This window comes from Citrus sinensis, chromosome 1 (genome assembly GCF_022201045.2).
Source record: "Citrus sinensis cultivar Valencia sweet orange chromosome 1, DVS_A1.0, whole genome shotgun sequence".
NCBI lineage: Eukaryota > Viridiplantae > Streptophyta > Magnoliopsida > Sapindales > Rutaceae > Citrus > Citrus sinensis.
The window spans coordinates 3,255,413-3,274,026 of NC_068556.1; the positions used below are offsets into that span (position 1 = coordinate 3,255,413).

At 32.6% G+C, this 18,614-nt stretch overlaps 3 protein-coding genes across 3 annotated transcripts; 1 reads left to right on the top strand and 2 right to left on the bottom strand.

The window, feature by feature from the left end:
• Window positions 1-473: 473 nt before the first annotated feature.
• Window positions 474-4,174, top strand: LOC102612266 (carotenoid cleavage dioxygenase 8 homolog B, chloroplastic-like). Its single transcript, XM_006476068.4, has 6 exons — window positions 474-927; window positions 1,878-2,624; window positions 2,897-3,090; window positions 3,210-3,399; window positions 3,530-3,632; window positions 3,748-4,174. Exons 1-6 carry the CDS (start codon window positions 622-624, stop codon window positions 3,891-3,893), a joined length of 1,686 nt encoding a protein of 561 aa, XP_006476131.2. The 5' UTR covers window positions 474-621; the 3' UTR covers window positions 3,894-4,174.
• An 855-nt stretch (window positions 4,175-5,029) lies between these two features.
• On the bottom strand, window positions 5,030-5,731 carry LOC107176706 (uncharacterized). The gene has a single exon (XM_015529545.1). The coding sequence runs from the start codon at window positions 5,729-5,731 to the stop codon at window positions 5,030-5,032; it is 702 nt and encodes a 233-aa protein (XP_015385031.1).
• Window positions 5,732-5,790: 59 nt separating this feature from the next.
• Window positions 5,791-6,492, bottom strand: LOC107176705 (uncharacterized mitochondrial protein AtMg00310-like). Its single transcript, XM_015529544.1, has one exon. It carries the CDS (start codon window positions 6,490-6,492, stop codon window positions 5,791-5,793), a length of 702 nt encoding a protein of 233 aa, XP_015385030.1.
• Window positions 6,493-18,614: the final 12,122 nt, after the last annotated feature.

Here is an 18,614-nt window from a genome sequence, read left to right on the forward strand (position 1 = left end):
AGTGAAGATTTATAGGTTTCAATCATACAAATGGTGGATCAAATCAACTTAACTTCCAAGCGACCATAGTTAATGTTTACCAAACAGTTTAATATTGTAGATTATAAATGCACAATCTCAATATTAAAATAGGGTATTAATCAATGGGTGGTAGTATATCTATTAGATAAGTTGTGTTGAATTTGATAATCCTATATATGTTAGTTAACCATTTAATTTAAAACTTTAAGCTATTAATTTACAAAGGCAATGTGATTAAAGACGTGACTACACAAGAGGAATTCAATTTTTAATGAAGATTCCAATATGTTTGTCAGGTAGTTTCTAATTATTTTATTTATTTATTTATTTATTTTAGTAGAGTGGCTCCTATTCGTGGGTGATTTTGATAATATTAAATTATATAGAAGCTCACGACTTCAATTCCTACTCAAAAGTTAGCTACTAACTACATTTATTTCCTATTAGTTCAAATACTATTAGCAGCCGTACCTGGTTTATTTAAAAACTATTTGGCTATATATATATACAAGGTTCACATACAAATATCCATCTTCAAACTTTAATCGCTTCTTTTTATTAATCGATCGCTTTTTCTTAATCTATAGCTAGCTCCATTTCATGGCTTCTTTAGTTCTTTCAGCCATGGGCCTCCATCCGCGGCAATCACTTGTGACGGTTTCAAACAATAATTCTGCTCGTAATAAAAAAGAAGGTTGGTACTTAAGGAAGACCTTTTTTGATAGCAAACGTGACAGAACACGAGATCACTTAATGATCTCAAATGTTGCAAGCCACCAATCGCCGGCGAGTGTACCGGAAAGGGAAAGTTGTGCTGAACACAGGAACCATGTTGCATGGACAAGTGTTAAACAAGAACGATGGGAGGGTGAGCTTGTTGTTGAAGGAGAAATACCGTCATGGCTGGTACGTGTAACTTATAAATTTCCTTTATTTCTAGCTTTTCTGTAAATAAGGGTAAAGAATAGTCCAACACTAGCTGAAGAATATTTTGATTTATGGCCTTCTATACTGGTCTGTTCTACCTTAAGATTATAGGATGCTTTGACTTGGCTACTAATAACGATTAGGGGACGGTAATTTTTTTTAAAAATTGAATATATATAAATTGAAACGTACAACATCTCTCCCAAAGTTCTTGAAAGTGCATCTTCTTTCTTTTGTGCCCTAACAAATATGTTGTTATAGATCTGCAAGATATAATCATTCTTAGGTGCAGACGCCTACATTTTTTTAATGTGGATACGCTGTTAAACCGTGTGGTTTAAAAAAGTTAATTTTTTAATCATTCTTAACCGTAAGTGCGCACACCTATATTTTTTTAATGCGGACTCGCAGTTAAACTGTACGGTTTAAAAAAGATAGTTTTTTAATGAACTATAAAACCGTACAATAAATCTCTTAAACCCCATAATTTAAAAAGTGTATCTGCATAAAAAAAAATGAAGGCATCTACACTAAAAAAAGACTACTGCAGGATAATCATAAATTAAATTACTTAATCAACTAAATTTTAGAAAAAAAAAGGTAAGTTGTGTGAGTTTAGTACTTGCAATTAATAACTATTATGTTTGCTTGAAGCCCGAAGGACACGGTTCAATTGATTAGATGTTTTAGTAATTTACAATGGATATGTAAAAGGTTTTAGTATTTTAAGGATAAATTCTCTTTCCAAATAACATTAATTACTATTAACTTGAGATAAGAGCATCCTGATCCCATAATAACATTAATTACTGAGTACCAGATGTAGATGCGACGCGGTCCCTATGCCACAATAATAATAATAATAATAAAAAGAACAAAGCATTATATTTTCAGCGTACAGAGTATTAACCACTTGCACCTGCATGCAGAATGGCACGTACCTAAGAAATGGTCCAGGTGTGTGGCACATTGGGGAATTCAACTTTGGGCACCTCTTTGACGGCTATGCCATGTTGGTCAAGGTCCATTTTGAGAAGAACGGCCGCTTGATCGCCGGCCACCGTCAAATTGAAACCGAAGCCTACAAGGCTGCAAAGAAAAATAAGAAACTATGTTATCGCGAATTCTCAGTTTCTCCAAAGCCTGATAATTTCTTGGCATACGTTGGGGAACTTGCTAAGCTCTTCTCCGGTGCATCACTGACTGATAATGCTAATAACGGCATTTATAAGCTTGGAGACGGACGTATCATTTGCTTAACGGAGACACAAAAGGGGTCCGTAATTGTCGATCCTGACACATTGGACACACTGGGGAAGTTCGAGTACAGTGACCCGTTAGGGGGTTTTATACAATCGTCCCACCCAATTGTAACAGATGACGAGTTTCTAACTTTGCTACCCGATTTGTTGAACCCCGGTTACTTGGTTGTGAGGATGGAGCCGGGTACTAATGAAAGGAAGGTCATTGGACGGGTCAATTGTCGAGGCGGGCCGGCACCGGGTTGGGTTCACTCATTTACGATGACTGAGCACTATGTTGTTGTGCCTGAGATGCCATTGCAGTATAGTGTACAGAGTTTGCTTAAAGCTGAGCCATCCGCACTATACCAGTTTGAATGGCGCCCTGAGCGTAAAGCGTTCCTGCATGTTGTCTGCAAAGCCAGTGGCAAAATTGTAAGTATGCTGCCACTTTATTTATTTTAGTCCTTTTTTACTGATTATATATGCTCCTTCAGTCCGTACCACTTGAGCCAATTACATAATTAGTCATTGTGACAGAAATAATTAAATAGATTTTAACGAAAATAATTATATGACAGGGACTTTTTGAGTAACTTTTAAAAACAAATAGATCAATTGGATAATTGATTCCATCAGTGAGAGCATTTATACTTCATTATTTTTGGTGGTAATGTTATTATATGTATGTATATATTAATTTGAAGGCGGCAAGTGTGGAAGTGCCGTTATATATGGTATTCCATTTCATCAATGCATATGAAGAGAAAGATAAAGATGGGAGGGTGATAGCGGTTATAGCTGACTGTTGTGAACACAATGCCGACACGACAATTATCGAGACGCTTAGTCTGAAAAATCTCCGTTCGTTCCACGGCCAAGATGTGCTGCCAGATGCAAGGTACGGGTGTGCGTGTGTGTGTGTATCTGCATATATCCTTAACTTTACATATATATAATTAATTTAATTATAGTTAATGGCACAAATTAAAAATTTCTAAATCGATGAACCAATCATAGGGTTGGAAGGTTTACAATACCGTTTGATGGGAGTCAATTCGGGAAGTTGGAAACAGTTATGGATCCTGAAGAGCACGGGAGAGGAGTGGACATGTGTAGCATTAATCCTGCATATTTGGGCAAGAAGTATAGATATGCCTATGCCATTGGAGCCAAACGCCCATGTAACTTCCCCAACTCCCTCACTAAGGTATGCATATATGCACGTATACATATATAACGTCCACTTACTGTTTTGCATCTTTTTCTGGATGGTATTGATTTGCAATTAATTAAATAATGTGTTAAATACTAATTGTTATATAATCAATTAATTGCAGCTTGATCTAGTAAAGCAAAAGGCAAAGAATTGGTGCGAGGAGGGCATTGTGCCATCGGAACCTCTCTTTGTGGCTCGGCCTGGAGCCACAGATGAAGATGATGGTGAGTGCTGGCTACTAGCTTGTCTTGTCTACTTGTTATATATTATAGATGCCATTTTAGTTTGCTTCTTCAATTAGCTTTTGGGAAATAATTAATTGATTTTGTTGCGTTGCAGGCGTTGTAATCTCGATGATCAGTGAGAAAAATGGAGGTGCGTATGTAGTGTTGTTGGATGGATCCACATTTGAGGAAATTGCAAGAGCTAGGTTCCCCTTCGGCCTGCCCTATGGGTTTCACGGATGCTGGGTTCCAGAAAATTAAACAAATAAGTTAATATCATATTGTTGTTTCTAGCTCAGAGTGCGCCCAGACCGAATTAATAATAAATCTAATCTCAATAAATTAACAGGGGACTCGTGACTTTTGTCACATATAAGATGGCATATGTAGCTAATTAACTACTCAGAGCTGCAAGGTTTGCGAAGCAATTACGCTTCACTTATACCCCCCCCAAAAAAAAAAGATGTGTTTGTCAGTGGAAGTACTTTGCTTGAGCTGATTTCCAAAGTCCTGGGTTTGGCTAAAAATTGTCTTATATATTCATTCCCTCGCGAAATCTAATTTCTTTTAACTTTCACTGCCCAGCGCTTAAATAAATTACAACAAATCAATTAATCAACTCTTTGAAAACAACGCCTTCCCTCCAAGTAGTCTGTCGGGGCGCTCGTCCGTCAAAGCCAGCAAAAATGATAAATAATCATAGGGAAGACTAGAGATATTTAATGGGTCATGCCGACCGTCAAACGAAGGTTCATGTGGACTCGTGTCGTGCCTTACTCATTCATGCCGTCCTCTGCCGTATTTTTTTTTTCCTTAAGCCTAATATGGCCCAGTATGTCAAGTGCCTAAAAAAAAAGAACATAAAATTTTTTTTTTAAGAGGACATGCCAAGATGTTAACATACTTTTTTCAAGACCATATATTGTTTTTAGAGTCCACATGCCTTTAGTTTTTTTTTTTTAAAGGAAAGAAGAATTTCAATAAACAGACAAATGAGGAAGTAACGAGAGTGGTGGAACATGTCTCCATTCACCCGGACCTGACAAAGAACGCCCCACCCTACCCACAACATGGGCGGCGGTGTTCGCAGATCTCCTTACAAAAGAGAAAGTCACCTTTTTTAAACAATGAGCCAAGGCTCTACAATCAGAAATAAAAAGACCAAAATCATTCTGATAGTCGTTGGAATCAATCAAAGCATTGAAAACTTGTAAACAATTAGTCTCGATAATGACAGGAAAATATTGTGTATTCTTAAGGCAACTTAAGACCTCGCGCACACCTAAAGCCTTTGTCTCGCGAGCTTTAAAATTTCCAATTAAAGAATCACATTTTGCAGCCAGGAAGTTACCCTCAGAAGACCAGATAACTGCTCCATAGCTTATCCTAGCAGTAGCTCAGGAAATGGCAGCGTCCGCATTGCATTTGAACCATCCAAATCGAGGGCGTTTCCAGCAAATAGAGCTAAGGTTTAAATTTACAGGTACCTGAGTAAAGTGACTCAATTGACGAGCCTTTTGCCATTGAAATAAGTCTTGGCCAGCTTTGTTAAGAACTTGAGGCACTCTACCTACTACATTCCTCCAAACCTTATTATTTCGATTTGCCAAAGGCTCCAACAAACCATTGCAGCCAAGACAACAATCATCAACATTGCAGTGAGTAAATAGAGCATCCAACCAAGCACCAAAACTAACAAAACTTCCATCAAAACCAACCAAGGAAATCATCCAATATTGTTTGGCAAAAGGACAATAAACTAAAACATGATAAGTTGTCTCAGAAGATGCATTACAGATAGTACAATAAAGGTGTACCTCGACTCGACGATTGATAAGGTTGTCAGCAGTATGAACCATATTTGCCACAGATTGCCAAAGAAAGTTCTTGACTTTGGCAGGCACAGACAGCTTCCAAATCTTACTCCAAACTCCACTGCTAGGCGGCTTCGATATAATGTCCATCCATTTATAGCAACTTCGAACAGTGTATATTTCGTTTGCATCGGGGAGCCAATACCAAGTATCACAATTACGCCGAGAACTAAGAGGAACTTGGAGTATACAGTCTCGATCTTTGCTGTTGAACACATTTGTCATAAGATCATAATCTCATCGTCGTTGATTAGAAACCATAAGACTACTCACAGGAGTTGATGCTAAAGTTTTTCTGGAAGGTTAGTTGTAATGAAGCCGCTCACCTGATCCGGCAACCAGAGAGCCAAGCCAATTGTAATGCTCTGCCCATTCCCAACTTGAATACGACTCCCTTGGATTAAAATCTTCTGAGGAGCCAAAATCGATCTCCATGCATAACTCGAGTTGCTTCCCAGCTTTGCTTGAGCGAAACATGCATTAGGATAATACCTAGCTTTAAAAATTTTGCCCACAAGCGAATACAGATTTGTAAGCAACCTCCAGCCTTGTCTTTCTAGCATAGCAACATTAAATTTGTGAAGGTGTTTAAAACCAATACCACCATAAGCTTTTGGTTTACAAAGCCTACCCCACTGCATCAAACTAATTTCACCACTACCATATATTTTATTGCCCCACCAAAAAGAATTCATCATCCTTTCAAGCTCCCGGCAAAGATTGAGAGGAATGAGATAAATATGCATAGCATAATTAGGTATGGCCTGTGCCACAATTTTGATCAAAATTTCCTTTCCAACTCTAGAGAGAAGTTTTTGGTGCCACTCTTGAATTCTCTTCCATATTTTATCCCTGATGTATATGAAAATATCAGTCTTCTTGCGTCCAATAGATGATGGTAAGCCGAGATAGGTACCATGATCTGAAGTAGCTACAACTCTAAGCTGCTCACAGATAGGATGAATAGTATCCTCAGCCACATTCATACTCAAAGAAAAGGATGATTTATTGTAGTTCACCTGCTGCCCCGAAACTGCTTCATAAATAGCTAAAATATTTTTTACTAGGCGAACCTCCTAGATAGTAGCTTTAAAGAAAAGAAAACAGTCGTCAGTAAAAAAGATATGAGAAGCCAAATGAGCACCTCTAGCAACTTGAACCCCATGGAGCATCCTTGCCCTCTCATAATGATTTATCAATAAACTCAGCCACTCTGCACAAATGATAAATAGATATGGCGATAACGGATCTCCTTGTCTTAGACCTTAGCTTGGCACAATATGACCCAGCTCCACATCTGCCCGAGTAATCTTATAGGTAACTGTAGTGACACAAAGCATAATAAAATTAACCCAATTAACTGCGAAACCCAATTTCAACAAAATCGATCTGAGAAACCTCCATTCAATCCAATCATATGTCTTGAACATGTCGATTTTCAAAGCAGCAATTCCCTTTTTTTCTTTGTCGTTTTCTTTTAAGAAAATGCATTATCTCAGCCGAGATCAACACATTATCAGAAATAGCTCTGCCTAGTACAAAAGCACTCTGAGAATTTGAAATTATCGATCCTAAGACCATCTTCATACGGTTAGCAAGCATGTTGGCTACAATTTTATAGAGAACATTGTACAGGGAAATTGGTCGAACATCAATAAAAAATTCTGGTTGTTTCTTCTTAGGAATAAGGACAATGGAAGTCACATTAAGACCATCAGGGAAAGAATAATCCCGAATAAACCTAAGACACGCCTTAGTGATATCAGTATCCACAACATGCCAAAACTTTTGGTAAAATGCTAGGTTCATCCCATCAGGTCCAGGGGATTTATCTGGGTGCATATCAAGAACTGCATTTTGAACATATTCATCAGTAAAAGGTTGCAAAAGAGATTGATTTTGTGCATTAGTAATCTTAGACTCCACATAATTAATCACATCATCGTATGAAAAATGCTCAGCAGTAAATAGAGTCATGAAATACTCACAAATTAATGCATTTACATCCTCTGGTTTAGTACACCATTGCCCCTCTTAGTTGCAAAGCTTGGCTAAGTTATTCGTTCGCCTCCTCGTTGAGGCCATGGCATGGAAAAATTTTGAATTTAAGTCACCATCCCAAAGCCAAAACGCCTTCGAACGCTTCTTCCAATAAACTTCGTGGCTATGTAGGAGCTCGTTGTATTTGTCTCGAGCTATGGTAAAGTCGTTCAAGCTATCTTCATCATGCTTGCCCCGAAACTGATGCATTCTATCCTTGCAATCCTTAATTTGAGCTTTGAAATCACAAACACGATGATAACCCCACCGAAATAAACCTGAACTGCAAGCCGAGAGCTTACTTAGAATGGGAAGTCCCACAGCCGAAGACCAACTCTTCTCAACAATATCAGCACAATCCGGTTCTCTAAGCCATGAATTCTCAAAACAAAACGTGTCTTTAGTTAAATTCAATAGAATTAAAAGTTCAAAACTCAAGTCCATATTCAATAATTATAAACTAATAATAGTTCCTAAGTTAAAGCCTACTGTATTAATTTTTTTTTAATATCTAACAATAATAATACATTTATAAAATCGTGATATGTATAGTTTTATTTATTGAAATCATGATATCATCTATTCATTTAATAAATTATAAAACACAAAACGATTAAAGTATTTTTTCAACTAGGAATTAAATGAATTTAAAAAACTTACGCTAATAAAATATATTAAAAGATTCAATTTTGATTTATTTGTTAAATAAAAAAATTAAATTTACTTTCAATAAAAAGTTTTGCTTTAATACACTTTCGCTCGCATGCTATTGATGACTGATGGGCCACATGCTAATCCATCAGTAAAATGTGCTTATTTCAAATCTTTTCACGTGTTGTGTTTTATCTCATCTCCAATCGTATCATGTTTTTAAGTCTCACGTGCCTAAAATTCTAAGTCCAACTTAACCCACATGCGTATCGTGTTTTACTTATACTCTACCAAAATATACTCGTATTATGTCATGCCGTATTATATAGACATGTACCGTGTCCATGCCATGCCACGTGTCATCTGACCTGTTGGCTATCTCCGAGAAAGACATAAGGAGCTATAATATTTTAGGATTTATCTTTCACGAGCTTGCGTAATGAAACGCAATGCATCAGCTATTCTAGTAACTCATATCTAACAGCTGCTCCCTAAAACAACAAAATAGCGTGTGTTGTGCCGTGTGGGGTATCGAAAAATTTATGCGGGGGACATTTGCACACATCAGTTATAAACAATTAATATTATATTGTTAAGTAGTAGTAGTTAAAAGTAAAAAAATATATATATTATATTATATATACGTATGGTTATGTATTATTGTTCAATAATGACCAAATAGTTTATTATTTATTGCTCAATAATGGGATAATAGGACAGATATTTTTGCATTAGTTTATGTTAATTATTAGGAGGTTAGGTAATGATCCTTGAAGTTATAGTTTATTTATATTAATTGTCTTTTTATTAGATTTATCTTTTTGTTAGGTAAAGGAAAAATATATCATGTTTTTCTATATAATGTGACATGTAATATATCATTTATTAAGTGATTGACAAAATTTGAGTAAATTAATTTCTTTATCTTATCATTTTAAAGAGATCATTTACTTGAAAAAAAAAAAAAACTTTTCATTGCCTTTATGTAACAACACAACACTAATGTTACATATAAACAAACTGAACGGGCTTGGAAGGTTGACAATACCTTTGGATGGGCGTCCATTAGGGAAGTTGGAGATCAGTTGAACCAGATGAACATGGACGACGCATGGACATGTATGACGTCAACTCTGAATATTTGGGCAGGAGATACAGATGTGACTATGCTTGCGGAGCCCAAGGCCCAAGCAAATTTCCCAACGCCCTCACCGGGCAATAATTAAATTGACTGAACAATTATCATTCATAAATCTTAACTTAGTTAAAACAACAAATTGCCCCGGCTAGTTTTTATTTAATTTGGTCACTGGGATATCTCGATGATGTTCCCCTTTTCTAGCTACATACATCTATGCATTCAGAATACACCCCTAGGGCACGTACTTTGCTCTATGGCCTGAATCCTCAACCGCAGGATTGATGTTCTGGGCCTCCTGGTGGATCCCAACTCAATAAGATACCGACTGTCATCGGGTTTGTAGCTCAACATTCGGACCCCACGAGAGCTTTTAATGATCTTTCCACAAATTATCTCCCCAAATTTTAGTGGGAGTAGACATGATCATCTTATGTTTTTGGGTAGAGTGGTTGTGGTCTCGTCTCCACTGATGCTTATTTCCACACGTTAAATCTCTGGGATCTGTTGTAAATGCATGTACTTAAATTTTTAACATACATCATCTACAGATGATAATCATAAGTGCTAAAATATACGACCACCTGCAGCGCACCATTTGTTAAGGTATATTTCCAAATACATTCACGGATAAACAAAAACACTTCGAATCCACACTGAAGCAAAAGTCAGCATATGACCACTTAGAAAATCGCATGATGATTGTATAAAATCTAGAAATAAGGTGAAAAATTAACCTGGGGCTATAACAACAAAATAAAAGACAAGGAACGAACGGTAGAAATTTAGGTATGAAATTAAAATCTGTTGAAAAAATAGCATATCAATATGTTATTTTGAGGGCATATTTTGAGTGGGTCCCACATAACGAAAGTGAAAAATCTTGTAAAGTTCGGGTTCTACTCCGTGAATACTTCGAAAGTGTATATTTATTTACTCAAAATGGTGCTTGGATGAATGACAAATTATTTTTCAAAGTGCACCATTGAAGATGAAAATTTGAAAGGAAATGAGGTTTATTCCACAAAGGAAAAATAAGTCAAGAGGTTTGTGTTTATATATAGACACTTACCCATGCATAAGCAAAAATTATAAGGATAGATGCTCTCTCCACGCGCGTGTGTGCAGAGGGGGTTCAAATCCAAGGCTTTCCTTTTAAATTTTTTTTGTAACAGTTTCACGTTTTTGAATTCAAAGGATTTATAACAGCTTTGTAATTATTTTTTGGGCTATTATGCAATTCAATTTTTGAAATCAATTGACTGAATTGAATTTAAACAATTCAATTAGTTGTTATAACAATTAATTGGCATATATTGAATTCGGAAATTCAATACTATGCTACTGTTACTTCTTCTTCATTTCCAGTTGTTGTTCTTATTATTTCTTCTTCATTTCCAGTTGATGTTCTTACTATTTTTTCTTCATTTCCAGTTGCTGTTCTTACCTTTTTTTTTTAAATTCCAATTGTTGTTTTCTTACTGTTCTTAATTGTTAACTCACTGTTTTATTTGTTTTTTTTTAACAAAATCTACCACTAAATCCGCTTTTCTAAGTTTATAAATAGCGGCCAAAAGGATTGAGAAAGGATTTTTAACCATTTTCTCACTAAACAAATAGAAAACTAGAAATAACCAATTCAGATTTACTTGAATTTATAAAACACAAAACTAACAAGAGCATTAAGAGTGCCTTCATAGATACAAGTTTACGTGATATTTGTAAAGAAACATTTGAAGAAAAAGAAAGTTCTCGAACAAAGAAAATATTCAGGTAAATCCTAAATTATTATTAGATAAATTTTCTGTTCCCGATCGTTGAATGATTTTATCACCTTCAACAATAATTCAAAAAAAAAAAAAAAGCAAAAAAAGCTCCAGATCAATTGTTGCGTCTCGAAAATAACCTCTTAGCAGAGTCCCAATCATTATAGTTATAGTATAGCTAGGAAATATATGCTTAATAAAAGCAAGGACAATCTCACACTTGCCAATATTTGTGAGTTCGAAATTTTGAATCCTACGGGAGAAAAAAAGAAGAAGAAGAAGAAAGCGAGACACTTTCATTAACTGTTATATATATAATAGTTATTGTTCAACCGAGAAACTAGAATTTATACACAAATTAAGAACCGACAATAACAATGAGATTTTAATGGTTTGACCAAATCATAATGATATACAATAAAACTTCTGCATAGTCAGAACTGAGAATATTGAGAACATACTAATTTTATTATTCTGAGAAGGTTATAATTTAATAGATGTGTACATGTAAAGTATATGCTATATTAATAATTAATTAATAGGGCATGTCAAATCAAATCTATAGGCATTGAGATAAAATTTAGAAAACTAGTAATGTTGGAAATATGCAAAGTTATCTTAAAAGTTTAAATGTTTGTATTCTCTTTAATGTTTTTCTCTCAATGTGAATTCTATAAATATTGTATAATGATTTAGTAATAACTCTAAAGTATAAATTATTGTCCCAAATAACTTTAGAAATATATTTTATTGAATCCTAAACCTTTAATATAGGTAAGTTCATTAAGATGAAATCTAGAAAATTATAAATTACTACAAGATGAAGTTTATTCTTATTCATAATAAGCCCAAATTGAAACCCAATTTTTTTATGACTACATATAGATTATTCCTATAAAGAGAATCATTATATAGAGATTCTATTGAATTTGGAAAAGATCCTAAGGTTTGAATGTTAATGAATAAAGTAATTATACATCAGTTTGAAATTATCTCAATAATGATCATACACATAAAAAATCAACTATTATTTAAACACATAACAATTATTGATTGGTGATACGTCATTTAAGATACAAAATTTTGTAAGCATATATATCACTACTCTAAAAAAATATCTTTATTTTAAGAAATCATAAAAATTCAAAGGCTTTTATATTATTACTCCAAACTCAAATTCAACTCTAAATTTTTTAGGTTTAGGAGAACTTTTTTAAGGGTGGTGATATTTTCACCGGAAAGTCAATAATAACATAGTTTGGAGATCTACCAATTCTATATGAAAATTACTGTATATATTGTAAGTTAATACAAATGGTTTCAAACAAATCTGTGATAGCTAAGTTACGTCTTGAAGATACCGTAGGGTTAATGTATTGCAAGTTAATTACAAAGTACAAGCGGTTGCAAACAAGTCTATGCTAGCTAAGTCGGTCGTATAAAAAAATATTGAGATTACAAATCTATTACTAAAAGCACAATTTTGATGACAATGACTCCATTGGAACACGGACGTATTTAAATTTCATGTTGTCTAATTCAATATAATCTCAGTAAATTCAACTGCGATAAGTCAGTCTTTAGAATATAAGACGTATTTAACTTTCATGCTGCCTATTTCAAGCAAGCCAAGCAATTAATCTCGTCATAACCAAAAGCAGAATTTTGTTGCCACTAACAGTCACTCCATTGAAGAAGATACGGGCTCCTTCATTAATCTCCATAAACGAAAAAAGTTAACAAAAATAATAATAAAAAAAACTACACCAATGACAAATGTCATCCAATAGGGTAACATGGTGGCGGTTTTTAATGGTTTCTTGAGTAAGCACGGTTGTCTTTTTGTATATATAAAACAGTAATTGTAATTGTTTTCATAGAAAACGACAATCCTTTCATTGAATTTTTCTATTTGGTTGCTTTCAAAAGTTGAAGAATGAAAATTAATTTAGAACGTTTAAATCGAGATCAAGAAAGGAATAAATAACTCCTCCGAAATTTTTGAGTCTTGGTTTTTAGCAAACAGCCACATTTCATCAAAATGTTTACATAGCCTTTTAATCTTTTCGATTATCCTGATACAATCCCTTTCAAAATAAAAACCAGATTACAACTCTAATTAATTAGACTACAAATGAATCACATAAAGATGCTATTCTCACATTCATATAGACTGTAATATATTTATTGTGTGATGCACATATGGAAAGACTCCAAATCATTATGTGATGCGTATACAGTAAAGAGCAATAATTATGACATACACAAATGGAAATAATTAGATATACACATATATAAAAAATAAAGATTATTTTGTCATATATATATATATATATATATATATATATATATATATATATATATATATATATATATATATATAGATTCAATCAAGATTTCACTGTGCATGTGAATTTAGAAGATGAATCCCTCATTCATAATATTTGTATTAGTAAATTTCTGGTATAAATAAATATTTGAGTCATTAAAAAAAATCAGAGTGAAATTTACTTTATACAGTTCTTTAAAAGTTTTCAAGGTTATTTGGCAAATAGGAATTGACGAGTTTAAGATTCAAGGAAGCAGTGAAGTACCCAAAATATATATGCTTAAGATTGCTATCCATCATTTATCACATTCACATCAATAAATTTCAACTAAAAAGACATTAGAAAACATCCAAGAAGAGTAAATACAAAGAAACAATTCCAGCATCAATCTTTTGGGCCTTGAAAACGTTTTTAAGAGTTTTGTAAGAGCATCTAACACCTCAGGTTCTACAAAAACCCTTATATGGCATTTTTTTTTTAATTATACTTTTTAACTCAAAGATTTAAGTTGATATATAAGCAAAATTTATTAATATTAAATGTAAGACTTACGTCTTAAAAAATCAATTCAAATGAGATGCAGGTCCAATTTTAGGGCCACAAAGATCTCAAAGAATTGGTTAAAATTAAAACAGATGTGCGTTTGAACGGATATCTATTTCTTTGATACTATTTTACTCAAATGATTACACCAAAACTTTGAATTAGTAGGTAAGAACTTTTTTTTTTTCAATTTTTTCATAATTTAGCTTCCTCTTCACCTTCGTTTAATCACTTAGGGGTATCAATTGCTTGAGTTGGCCTAATTAACTTGGAAGAACAATATAAATATTCATTTTAATTCTCAATAATTAACTCGGGAAAAAAAAATGATGTATGCACACGGGCACACGTTGGCACGTTAGACCAAATTAAAGCAAAACGATTCCTTTCTCCAACAACTCATTCAACGTGTTAGGAAGAAGACATGTAACTTTGCATAAACAACAGTCACATTGCAAACATGATTTGGGCGCTCCACTAATTAATGTATTTTTAATTAACACCGAATTAAATTAATCAAAGTGTGGCTTGATGTGGGGGAACCCTCAATCTGTCTGCCACTCTCAAGCAATTATGTCAATCTATGATTGACAGTATACTGTGGAAATCAGCGAAGCATTAATTGAAAGGACATCATAAGCAATCAAAAGGGTCTTGATTTCTCCGTATAATAAAACTTGGTCCTCCAATAGAGAAACCGAACGGACCTTGGATGAAAGCACTTTAGCGCAAGTGGGTCGCTAATTTCTTTTTTTCTTTCTTTCTTCTTTTTTTTAATTTGACTTAACTAAAATCCGGAGTTTCTTCACTTTTGGTATATCTTTAGCTATTTTCTTTTTGTTCAAGCAAGAAATTTGAAGATAAATTTGCGGGTGAAATTTAGTTAATTTGGTCAAAAAAACGCTAACCACTCCCTGGATTCAAACCTAGGATTAACCTTAGATCTAATAACTTTATATGACATTTTGATTTAAACCTGGTCTCCTATTTCATTTGTCGAAATCTGAAAGTCAAAAATAATTGTTATAAAATATTTATTTAAGCCACTTATTAAAAAAATTATAACCGGTCATTTAGTTTGGCTTTCATAAGTCACATTATCAACCCCAAAGCTGTAATAAGTGACACAAAAGTACGACCAATCAAATTATATTTTTGTTTAGTTACAACCTAGTGTTAATGTAAGTTATATCATAATATAATTTATTAAGGTCAAAATTTTTAAATTTGAAAAAATCTTAGGTGATAGAGAGGGTACAATAACACATCATAGGAAGATAATCACATCCCACGTCAAGTAGGAAGTGAGGATAGTTTTTTGAACAAAGTAAATAAGTTCAGGGCAACCATCAACCTATGAACTAGTTTTCAGTATAAGTCAAGGACCTATTTGATAATTGCTTTTAAAAATTATCTTAAAGAGTTTTTTATAGCAAAATTTTGAAAACTTGATTTTGAGAATCAATTTTATACTTAATACAATTTCATATATATCCTCATATTTTTTTAAAAAAATCTAAAATTATTCTTATAGATTAGGAAATAATTACTTTAAAGAAATTATTATTTTACCAATTGTATCAAGATAAAAAAAATAAACATTAAATTAATAATACAAAATATATTTTAGTTATCAATTTATACACTCAATAAAAAATATTTTATATACATGTTTATAAATGTATAAAAAAATTTATTCGACATTATATCCAATTTATTCATTTACATTCTTACAATAGTTTAATAGTATGATTTACAAAAATACAGATAATTACTTTTAAAACTCACAACACTTTTGAAAATAAAATTTACCAAATATTTAACTAATTCTTTTCATAGTTAATTATTTCTATAACATATCTAAAGAAGTTATTTTAAAAGTTATAGAAATACCAAACTAGCCTAAAATCATCAAGTTTTTATAGTGGTAATAGAGCCAAATCATTAAAAAATGACGTTCATACTAACTTTTGACCCAAAAAATTAGAAATAAAATTATTAGAAAAAAGATTGTACTTGTTAATACCTAATGAAGATCCAAAATTAAGACTATTATAAATATGCATAAATGTAAGAATCATTTTCATTATATAAGACCGATATGGGGCAAGAAATCATGGTCATAAGAAAATACAAATTTGGAAGATAAATCCATAATTTATGATGATTTGATTATATATTCTCTAGGAAATCATGGTCATAATAAAATACAAATTTAGAAGATAAATCCTTAATTTATGATGTTTTGATTATATATTCTCTATTTATATCATTCAATTTCTTATATAAGTTAGCTCAGTGAGCCTTAAGTGTCCACCAAATAATTTCTAATTTTTCTGAAGACTTAACCCTCATGTGATGGACGTGTGTTAAGAAGATAATCACCTGACAATGATAAAGTAAAAAGACTGACTCGCACATACTAATAGGGTGTTAAGGAGATAATCACATGATAGAGATTAGACAAAAGACTGTTTTTGATGAGGGGTGTTAAAGAGAGAGATAATCACCTAATAAGGATCAAGTAAAAAGATCGACCTATGAGTGATGAGGAGTGCTGGAGAGACAACCTCACATCTATTAGGGAAAAAAAACTCCTTGAGATAAGTACATAAGCTTAAGGCAACCAATTTATAAATGTTTTAGGCTCATAGATTTCTATAAAAATAAATTAAAAATAAATTGAAAACATTTGGCTAATCTCTTTTAGATTTTCACAAATATGGATGAGGTGGATATGCCGCTCCAAATATTACTAAAGGTAAATATATCTTAGTGTATGAATAAAATCTAGAATGTGTCACAATAAAAATATTCTTAATTTCTCATAGTAAATAAAAATAGATTCTTGGTAATAAATATACATAGATCTTTAAAAAAATGTTATTTTATTTTCATTTAAAAAAAAAAGAAATTAAATTGATTGCAATAGAACCATTCCATGCGAATTCCCTATGTAAATTTTTTCATGAATGGTTTGCCTTTCCTATATATCTCTTTGTTTCAGTGAGTAAGCACTAACAATTACACACTGTTTCAGGTGACATAAAGATTGATTTTGTGTGCCAATTAGAAGCAAAGACATGAAGGAGACTAATTGGCGAACAATACATATATGGATCCTGCTGCAATTATAAGAAATCTGAAACGTCCTCGATTTATGCTAAAATATAGTCAAGTGGCAATTCAAGTTTCCCACTTTCCCTAAAGGAGAATGAACGAGAAAACTAGGGGCGGCCATATGATCACAAAATTATGAAAAATGGCTGAAAGCATCATTATTTGGTTTGGACTGGAAACAATTAATATTCCCCCACTTTCAACGGCCAGATTTTACACTTCTGTTACTCTTTCTCTCGTTCAGTTGCCTCTATGACCACAATTACCTTTTGTTTGCGAAAATACTCATTAATTTAGTTTTACATTATATTATTTGTTTTAATCATATATATGAGGTTATAAGTAGACAGTCCTAATTAACAACCCTAATGGTAGGCCATGCTAATAACTAGCAGCAATGAACTCAGTGAAGTGGAGCTCAACAAGTCTCGAGTAGATATAATTGGTTTTGTTTCCAAATTCAGTCCCACACATTTTAAAGCGAATGTTTATACTTAGGTTCTGTGTAGTGTCGTGGTGTTGTGGTTTTCATCTCACAAACATCTCCTGTAGAAATAAGCTATACTACTAATTAAAATGAAAATTTATGGTGTGCTTAATAATATCCAAGTGAAAGTCTTTTGGAATCATTTTTAGAGCTTATCTTTTAGTAAATTACTTTTAGAAAGAGAGATTGTAGTTCTCCTTAATGGTTTTTTATTATTTAATTTTTTAAAAGCTAAGGAGTGGATAAACCTTAAATTTATTTTTTCACCCCTTATCTCTCCTAATATTAGAACTCAAGTGGTTAGCCAAATAAAACAACTTGAACAATCTCTTGACCATGCTTTTGGGACCCTTAATATTTTAAGCTTTAACCACTTACCAACAAAAATTTTATAATACTCTATTACCCCCTAACATTAAAATTTTAAACCAAAATCCAACAAAATTATTTTAATTTCAAGAATTTTGTTCTATTTTATACAAATTCAATGTTTCTTAATGACTTATCTGTACAACTTTGTTAGTATAATTATTATTTTTTAATTAAAGTGACAAAATATCTATATGACATGATATATTATGAAATTGATTGGTTTATCAAATTCATACCATTTACATGTACACATGGTGGGTATTGAAAATTATTGGATTTCGACTTTAAAAAATTAGATTAATCGTGTGTCATAAAATAAATAAATTATTATGACACAATAGCACTTTTTTTTAATTGCAATTTAGTGATTTAAGTTAGAAGTGTCAATTAGTCAAATTCAATTTATTTTTAAAGCAATCTTAGATGTCAAAGATGGTCAAAATACTTACAACACAAAAGAATTAAGTAGGATTTAATTGATTAATTGTCAAACTTCTTCTTTGTCGAAATTCTTAAAAAATAATGTGAAATTTCTAAAATATATATTTTTAAAAAAAATGGATGGGTCCATAAATTATTACGGGGAATGGGGGAAGGGGTGGTGTTAATCCCCAACCCTCAAAGCATAATTGTAAGAGTTTCACAAACACTTTACATATTT